This window comes from Podarcis erhardii, assembly GCF_964252035.2.
Source record: "Podarcis erhardii genome assembly, chromosome: 7".
NCBI lineage: Eukaryota > Metazoa > Chordata > Lepidosauria > Squamata > Lacertidae > Podarcis > Podarcis erhardii.
In genome coordinates, this window is record NC_138511.1 from 46370996 (window position 1) to 46380572 (window position 9577).

Below are 9577 nucleotides of genomic sequence, written 5' to 3' on the forward strand. Positions count from 1 at the left end.
AAAGGGGAAGCCCCCCTTCAAAAGCAATGTTTGGCTTTTACCAACATTTTGAGAAAATGTGGTAATGTACCTACATCATCTGCATCAGCCCCAGTCATTTCCTTTTTGCACTGGTGTTGTAGTTTCACTCATTTTCTGACACCTATTTGCAAAGGCTGAACTCTGCATTGGCTCCCCCCAATATTACAATGATGTATGGGAACAACACAGTGGCAGAGGTGTCATGGGTGAAGGCCAGCTTGCTTCCAAGCCTCTTCCTTGGGGCTTGCTTCCTGGTTGGCATGCCTGGGAATTGTCTTGTGGTCTGGACTGTTCTTACCAAGTTCCCCCAGCGCTCCTTCACCATTAATGTCATCTTGAACTTGGCCTTGGCTGACTTAATGGTCATGTTGACAGCGCCATTCTGGATCTACTATTTTCTCAACAGCTGGGTCTTTGGAAATGTCATGTGCAGACTTCTCATCTACCTCGTCTACTTAACTGTGTATGCCAGCATCTTCTTCATCACCCTGATGAGCCTGCACCGCTTTGCTGTTGTGGTCTTTCCGTTCGCCTCCCAAATGTGGCGGAGGCCACATGTGGTGTGCAGGATGTTGCTGGCAGTTTGGTTGCTGGCAGGTGTCTTTGCATGCCCAACTCTGGTATCGGCATCGACCAAGAACAAGGTTGGAGAGTGTACAGATGATATGTATTTCTCGGATGAGCACCGCCTTGCAGTCAATGTTCTGGAGACCTTGTTTGCCTTCGTGATCCCGTTTTCTATTCTCTCCATCTGCTACTCCTGCATGATGAGAAGGATTCGGACACTGAGACGCCGCAAGGAAATGAAAACTGGGAAGCTGGTTGCAGCTGTGGTGGGTGCCTTCTTTGTGTGCTGGCTGCCTTACCACATCTTAAATCTCGTCATAATCTCTGCATTGTTGCTGAAATATGCTCAACCAGAGAAGGCAAAGGCCTTGCTAGAGACAACTGAAGCGCTAAACAACCTTCATGGGTCCGTATGCTTTTTAAGCAGCTGCCTGAACCCCATCCTCTATGCTTTTGCTGCCCGGAGCTTCCGTGGGGGACTACGAGAGACCAATTTTGCCAAGTTATTTGCCAAAATGCAGGAAGACACAGAGCAGAAACTTACTAGAGAAGGTACTGCTTCAGTGCAGGATCTGTAACTCCAGGGGAGTAAGGGGGTAACTTTAGACTAAAATATTCCTCCTCTGATACGAGCATTTTCTGTATATATTAATAAGCAAAGGAAGAACCTCAGAGGTTGCTGGGGTAAAATAATGGATTTGAGACCAACACAATGCTGTTGTGGCACCTGGCAATCTGAGGGAGACCCAGAGAGTTTTTGTGTGCAGCAACAACCTTATCTGTGGTTCATTAGCAACTTTGGAATGTGGAGAACTCTTGTCGTCTATTCTATCCAAGCAACTTTCCTCCTTGTATCCAGGCTATTACCTGCTTACATTTTTGCTCTGACCAGGACACCTCACAATATCTCCATGAAAGAACCATGAGCCCTGGCTGCATTAAGATGTGCTAACTCTACTCAGTCCTTCTTAGGGATGGACAAATCTATCAATTTCAGTTTCTCCCACTTTCCCATTTTTTCAATCTTAAGTTCAGTTCTTCACATTTCCACATCAGTTTTTTTTTAAGTCCTCATGAATATTCATCAGCATTTTAGCGTGGATTTCTTTTAGTAACTACATTTTTGTATGCATATTAACCTGATATACACATTTTTGCAAAGCTATTTTCACCAAAAAAATGCAGACTGGTGTTTTATTTTCACAAATATAAGCAATGATATGCACATTTTCATCTAGCACTTGCATTTTTGTACCTATTACGTGGCTGGAGAACTGCACTGCAAAACTGGAAGAAGTGCAGATTTAAATGGCTGTTTCACTTCATGTATTTTTTAAGAAAAATACAAATTAGGTAGGTTCATCTTTAAATATGAATGAATTGAATTTACCCCCCGTCCCTAGTTCTGCTGGCTACTTGGGTACCCAAGATAGAAGATGCTCATGGCAGGTTCTTTCCCGAAGTTTTCCAGTGCTTACAATAATCAAGTCAACCTTCTATCTGCAGAAATTGCTGCAGAACTGAAATTGCTGACCAGAGATACCACCTTGAAATATTATTGTGTCTGGTGGGAATCTGTTTTGGCTATCCTGCTATCCCAGCATTCCTTTGCTAAAGCCCAAACTTTTAAAGTATTTTGAATAAGGGCACAGCTAGCAGCAATACTCTTACAATACTTATGTTGAGTTAATTCATCATTTTTTTAGTTTTTAAAATTTATTTTCAAACTGTGAAAATGCAAATATCAATTTTCTGGTTATCATGCTAATTTATCATTGTTGATTGCAACAAGAATTTGAATGCCCCAACGGGGGGTGGGGATGGAATGGGAACTAATGCATGATAAAGTTATCATTCAGAAGTTAAATGGTTGGTATTAAAATGTTTGCAGTTTGTATCTATCTATCTATATGTCACATAGATACACAAATACATGGTACAGGGAGGGCAGCATGAGACACCTAGTTATAACTAACTAATTATGTGACCCCTGAGCATCAAAGGCTTCTGCTGCTGCCAAAAGTCCTCGAGATGGGGTATTATTGCTTGGTGATTGTTGCTAGGGTTAAGATTTAATTTTGAAGATGTATTATTTTGGGTGTTATTAGTCCTCATTAGAAATTATCAGTGGATTGTTTCATCTTATTGTATATTTATTAATAAGAGATGTTTTCATTAGCCTATTGTTTATATAACTATTTACATGTTGTTCTGTCTTGCAAATGCTCATGAATTATGTAAACTTTTTGAAGTTGTAAGCTGCTTTGAGCATGATCTATGATGAAAAAACAGCATACAAATAAACAATGATGACACATAGGAATGGCTGACAACTTATTTTCTCATCTTGGGTAGACCTCTGGGTATAGGGTGGTATATAAATGATAATGATGATGATAATAATAATAGCAGCAGCTGAGATGATATGATGCCATCTTCAGGCAAATTCTACTTTATTTTGCACTAGTTGGGCTCCACCTGGAATACTATGTCTAGTTTTGGATGCTTTAAGAAGTATTTATTTAAAAAACAGAATAGGTTTAGAGGAGGGCAGTGCAGATTATCCATGAGACAGGAAACAAGTTGTTTGAGTAAAAGTTGAAGGAACTTGGTAAGTTTAGCATGGAAAAGACCTACCAGCAGTGCTTTCCCCCCTGAAGATTCTCAAGGTACTGGCACTTTTTTTTCCTAGAAGAAAAGCACTGCCTACCAGGGACATGTTAGCCATCTTAAAATATCTGAAGATCTGACATTTCTTTGCTACCCCAGATTAGGGCTATGTACACGTTAGTGCCTTAAAGTGCAGCAAGGGCATTTCCTCCCCCTCCCCCCGCTGTGTTTCAAGTTGCATTTCTACTTGCTGTACCCACCAGAAAGTAAGTGGGGTGTCTTCACCCAATGTGCTTTACCTGCTTTGTTTCCCCATCCCAGAAACCCCCACAACTCCTATTCAAGGAAGCTGTTATCTGTGCATGCTGCACTTGGGGGCACTTTTCCTTATCGTTTTTTCATGAGGCTGGTAGTGCTAAATCCCTGAAGAGAAGGGACCACATGGAGATAATTAAGGGAACACTTTGTCCGAAAAAGGCACTGTGAGAAAGTGTGGTTTATGTGGCAATTTTTGGAAATGCCAGTTCCTGTTTTTGTTGAAGCTGGTGAAAGAGCATAATTTCCTCTTACATTTTCAGACATGGAATCAGGGTGGTTGCCTTGTGTGTGTGTGTTTGTTTGTGTGAATGAATGAAGGAAGACTTCCAGTTGTGTATGATATTTGTAGTTAACAATTTGGAATGAGTTGTTATGTTTCCTATCCCTCCTTCTGAAAATAAAACGAAACTAAGTTTAGGATTTGCACAGCAAATCCTGAACCATGGAGTTGAGGAATTTCCAGTGTCACCAAAGTGTTTACACTTTTGACATTTCCTCACCTCAGGGTCAGCACAGGGAAGAAATTAGTTCAATTCATAATTCAAACCTACAAAATTTGCACTTCTAAAACCTATACAAACTAAAACAGATCTCTTTAAAATGTCACACTTCTCCATATTTTGCAATGCAATTTTGCAACCCCAGAATGCGTACAAAAATGTGTATATTGGTCAAAACAACGTACAAAAATGTGTTCTATTAGGACAAAATAACTTGCAAAAATTCATATACTTGGCACAACTGTATATAAGTTTGTTTATTGGGAGAAATGCACATTAAAATACCTAATAAATTTCCTGCAGACTTGCTTTTAAAAAACATTATAGACGTATCTGGAAATGAAGCAAATAGCCTCAAGTTCAGAGACTGGAAACAAACTTCATGTGATGTGATTGGCTGCTGCAGCCTTCCGACAATGAGGACAGCATGACTCTAAGCTCTACCTGGGTGAAATTAGGTTGCTTTGGTTCCTGAGCACATGTTTGCTTAAATAGGGCCATCTCACTTCATCTGTGTTAGGTAAGAAGAAAGTGGCCTCAGCCAAACAGAACCTTCAACTGTGGTTTAATGTTATAGGAACAAAGTAGTGAGGCTATGTGGTTTCTTTCCCCCTTCCCTCCTCCATTGCTTCTGCTCTTGACTTGTCATGCCATCTGAACATGACAAACTGGTCAGTGTTAACTATGGGTAAGTGAATGTTGTAACACCATTATGACTTCGAACCATTGTTTGTTACATGCAAGTTCCTGCCTATTTATCATTTCGTTTACTCTGACGAGTTTGAAGTTGAAGGGACATAGCACTAGTTAGAAATGACTGACTGGCTTTCTGTATGTTTCTGAATCATGAGTTTACTCCTAGAATAAGATTTTATTGTACAGAGCCTGACGCTTTCTTACAGGAATTGATAATTGAACTTTGCTGGTAACACATGATTAGTATGCTGATCTTTGCATGAAGTAATAGGAAGTCAGGATATTTACTCATCCCTTCCAGGACCAGTTTGTCGTCAAGAGATGGAGGAGTGCACCTTTGGGAGTGGAGTCTATGGGGTGCAAGCCTGGGCAGTGTGTATGGAAGTCCTGGGCTGCCCAGACAACAAGAACCACCCTGCTCTTGGCCCCACTGATGTGGTCTAGAGGAAAGGAAAGCAAGACAAGACATTTGGCATCAGCTTGGCAGCAGGAGTTGCCGGAAGGAGGCATACAAGATGCCATCCAACCGCCTTAGAAACTCCACTCTGGATTTGTGTAGGAAGAGTTTGATTATGTGATGTGTGAAAGAAGTATTTCCTTTTGTCTGACTTCACTACCACTGAATGTGGTGATGGCCATTAGCTTGGAAGGCTGTAAAGGAGATTAGATAGATTTGCAGAGGATAAAGCTATCAAAGGCAGTAACTAATCATTATTTAAATAACCAGGTTAATAGGCATGGAATTTGTGTATGAAAGTGAAGATCAACATCATGAGAATTCAGGATTTGTGGTGATTGTCTTTGCATTCCAACTCTGATATTCACATAGAGCCAGAAGGTGAAAGCTGAAGGATATGATGGATTGCATGAATTTCTTGAGAAGCTGTGTTACTGCATCACCCCAGGCCATTTCCTCTGCATTTACCATGAACCTCTATATAAGATGGTGCTCACTCACTCTTTGCAACTGCTAATCCCCGAATGAGATCCACAATGGCTCTCAATAGTTCTACAGAGACTGGATTGAACAACACAGGGGTGGACACTTTGTGGTTGCAGCGCACTTTGCTTCCAAACCTGATTCTTAGTGCTTGCTTCCTGACTGGCATACCTGGGAATAGCTTTGTGCTCTGGATCATCCTAACCAAGTTTCCCCGGAGATCATTCACCATTGCACTCATCCTGAACTTAGCCACGGCTGACTTAATGGCATTGCTCACAGTGCCATTTTGGATTTATGACTTTGTGACCAGCTGGAACTTGGGAGAGGCTTCTTGCAAGCTCCTTGTGTACTTTAACTACTTAACGATGTACGCCAGTATCTTTTTAATCACCCTGATGAGCCTGCATCGCTTTGCTGTGGTGGTTCTTCCAGTTGCTTCCAAAAGGTGGCAGAGACCGCATGTGGTATACATAACTTTCGTGGCAGTTTGGTTGTTAGCAGTTGCCTTTGCGTCTCCAACTCTGATATTCACGTCAAGCCAGAATGTGGAAGGAGATTGCTCAGATGACGTGTATGGTGCCCAATGGCAGCAGATTGTGGATAATGTGGTGGAGACTTTGTTCAGCTTTGTGATCCCCTTTGCTGTGATCGCCATCTGCTATTCCTGTGTGACAAGGAAGGTTGGGACTCTGAAATTCCATCAGAAGATGAAGACCAAGAAGCGGATTATTGCTGTGGTTGGGGGCTTCTTTGTGTGCTGGCTCCCTTACCACATCTTCAGCCTCCTCACCGTCTGTGCACTGTTGCTGCAAAGCACCTTCCCAGGTGTGGCAAAAACTCTGGATCATGCCGACAAGGTTGTCTCAAACATTCACTGGGCTGTAGCCTTTTTAAGCAGCACTGTCAACCCCATCCTGTATGCCTTTGCTGCACAGAGTTTCCGTGGGGAACTACAGGGGACCAGTTTTGCCAAGTTATTTTTCAAGCTGCAAGAAGACACTGATGAAACATCTGCTAACAGTACAACCACCAAGAGGTAGGGCAGAGTCATAACTAAAACTTATTGGTTTGAACTGAGTTTCATCCATGTAAGCACATGATCGTGGATTTCAACAGTTCTGGGCAAAATGGAAGCCTCTAGTTTCCAACGGTTGTGATATTCATTTCCAGTGACAAGGGTATAGCTAAAGCTAAATAGATGAGCAGCAGGGAAAGATTCCCTCGGGGTCTTCTCTTGAACCTGACAAGTTTCTATGTGCATAGCAACCACATTTCTGGTTTGCTTGCAACTATCCCATGTGGAGAACTCCGTCTGTCTACTGCAGCCCATAAACTCTCCTGCCTGCCCCCAGTCTTGTTACCTGCTTCTTATCAAAGTCTGTAAAATATTCATTTTATCCCTGTCCCTTCCAGGCCTTCCAGTGACAACGGTATAGATGAAGCTAAACTGCCTCAGCCCAATATACTTGAAGGAGCATCTCCACCCCCATTGTTCAGCCCGGACACTGAGGTCCAGTGCCGAGGGCCTTCTGCGGGTTCCCTCACTGCGAGAAGTGAGGTTACAGGGAACGAGGCAGAGGGCCTTCTCAGTAGTGGCGCCTGCCCTGTGGAACACCCTCCCATCAGATGTCAAGGAAATAAACAACTATCTGACTTTTAGAAGACACCTGAAGGCAGCCCTGTTTAGGGAAGTTTTTAATCTTTGATGTTTTATTGTATTTTTAATATTCTGTTGGGAGCCGCCCAGAGTGTCTGGGGAAACCCAGCCAGATGGGTGGGGTATAAATAAACTATTACTACTACTACTACTACTACTACTACTACTACTACTACTACTATTACCAGTGCTTTTTTCAGGGCAGGACAAGGAGGGGTACGCATACCCCTAAACATTTTGTGAATCTAAGTTTGGCCTCATTGAAGGGCAGTATTTCAATATGAGTAGGAAAATGAGAGTACCACTAAACTTTTTTTTAAATAAAAGCACTGATTATTATTATTACTACTAAAAGAGCAGGTGGGTGGGGGATGGAACCTGGTATAATATAATACTGTATTTTATAAGATATCTAAGATAATAAGAATATATTAAAAGCCCTTGTTTTGATATTAGCTTTATGATGTTGGTTTGATGTGTTATTGTTGAGATCAGCACTTATTAAACTATCTGATGTAGTCATCCAGCAATTCCTGCCCACCCAATGTGCCAGGCATCAGTACATTTGATCTCTGAAGTGTCCCACCCAACCTGGGCTGTGGTTGAGTTCAGCATGGACTAGCAATGGCTTATGGACAGCACCAGTCTGTGGACCACCACTTTGAGATAGCACTGGTCTAAGATGTTGTTGTTGTTAATACCCCACTCCTCTGCTTGGGTTGCCCCAGTCACTCTGGGTGGCTTCTTGCAGGCTTGCTTATAAATAGTCTTTTTATTGTTCACTCATTGTGAGGCTTTTAAATGTTATAAACTGCTTTCAATAGGTTTCTCCAGAAAAGTGCCTTTAAAATATTGTGAAATAAAATAAATGGACCCAGTATCTGTTGTGTGGTATTATGTTTGCTGGTGGAACATCCCAGCTGGGGAAACTCCTGTTGATTGTAGGAGAGCCAGTGTGGTGTAGTGGTTAAGAGCGGTAGACTCGTAATCTAGGGAACCGGGTTTGCGTCTCCGCTCCTCCACATGCAGCTGCTAGGTGACCTTGGGCCAGTCACACTTCTTTGAAGTATCTCAGCCCCACTCACCTCACAGAGTGTTTGTTGTGGGGGAGGAAGGGAAAGGAGAATGTTAGCCGCTTTGAGACTCCTTCGGGTAGTGATAAAGCGGGATATCAAATCCAAACTCTTCTCTTGTAGGCATGAAGTCACCCAAGATGAAACATGAAACAGCACTGCCTTGTGCATGAACTCTCATCATTTGCATATGGCATATAAAATCAAGGTGGGAATAACTAGTGCTTGTGGTTGCTTGGTATTCAATGAAGTATACTCTGTGCATGTTCAGAGGCAAACTTTTCTTTCTTATAACTTCTCTTAAGCCTGGCAGTGCTACATTCCTGGAAGAAGAAAACAGTAGTTGTCATGAGGGGGCAACTGCCACCAAGCCCATTTGGGGGAATAACTTTTTGGCAGGATTGTTTCTGAAGTTCCAGCCCAGAATTTGATCTTTATTTTGCTGCCAGGTATGTTCCAGAGGACAGGGGCTCTCAAAAGCAGGCTTTGTCAGTCAGAGACAACCAGAAACCAAGCTTTAAATCAATTTTTTTGTTAGCCACCTTGCACTATATAATCCGCTCAGAACTTTTAATTGAACAATATCATACTAAGAATGCATAAACAGATGTTAACTCACTTTAAGGGAACATAGGAGATAAAAGTCAACTGTATACTTATTGAAAGCTGGACATATCTTTCAATATATTGAAAAAGAATTAAAACATAAGAAGATGATCCTCACTGGATATGAAGAAATAACATCGTTTGAATCACATTTCTTGAGACAGTTACACCATTTTCATTTTTCTCTTTTGGGACTTGGGTTTGTTCCTTTTGCATCTGTCCAGTGTAAATAAAACTATGTATTGTGTATGATAAAAAAAATCTTATTAAAAATACAGCAGGTTATTAAATGACATAACATAAGAAACATTTCTGGTTGAAAAAGTCCCCAATATGAATATGCGATGTTTTCTAGAAAGAAAATCCAAAGGCTTTATTAGAAATCAGTGTGCTTATAACAGACATTCAAGGGACTGTAGCCTTTTTAAGTTGCTCTCTGAAGTACTATATGACACTTCCATGGGGGACTACAAAAGCCCAATTTTGCCAAGTTATTTGTGGATGATAAATCTGCTAAGGATACTACTGGTGCAATGTAGCATTTGTAATTCCAGATTTAGGCACCATATGTGCAATACATTTGAAG

General features: G+C 41.6%; 2 protein-coding genes and 1 long non-coding RNA gene across 3 annotated transcripts; all 3 read left to right on the forward strand.

Annotated features, from left to right (window-relative positions):
• The first annotated feature begins 176 nt into the window (after nt 1-176).
• On the forward strand, nt 177-2905 carry LOC309346680 (leukotriene B4 receptor 1-like). The gene has a single exon (XM_081870580.1). It carries the CDS (start codon nt 189-191, stop codon nt 1164-1166), a length of 978 nt encoding a protein of 325 aa, XP_081726706.1. The 5' UTR covers nt 177-188; the 3' UTR covers nt 1167-2905.
• Nucleotides 2906-5705: 2800 nt separating this feature from the next.
• Nucleotides 5706-6695, forward strand: LOC309347196 (leukotriene B4 receptor 1-like; the record flags this gene model as incomplete). Its single annotated transcript, XM_081871537.1, has 1 exon — nt 5706-6695. The coding sequence occupies one exon, from the start codon at nt 5706-5708 to the stop codon at nt 6693-6695; it is 990 nt and encodes a 329-aa protein (XP_081727663.1).
• Nucleotides 6696-8171: 1476 nt separating this feature from the next.
• LOC309347690 lies at nt 8172-8603 on the forward strand. The gene is made up of 2 exons (XR_014159017.1): nt 8172-8265; nt 8517-8603. It is a non-coding gene; the product is annotated as an uncharacterized lncRNA (long non-coding RNA).
• Nucleotides 8604-9577: the final 974 nt, after the last annotated feature.

Bases quoted from the DNA above. Each gene is read 5' to 3' on its own strand.
- LOC309346680 (XM_081870580.1), top strand. From the start codon at position 189: ATGATGTATGGGAACAACACAGTGGCAGAGGTGTCATGGGTGAAGGCC.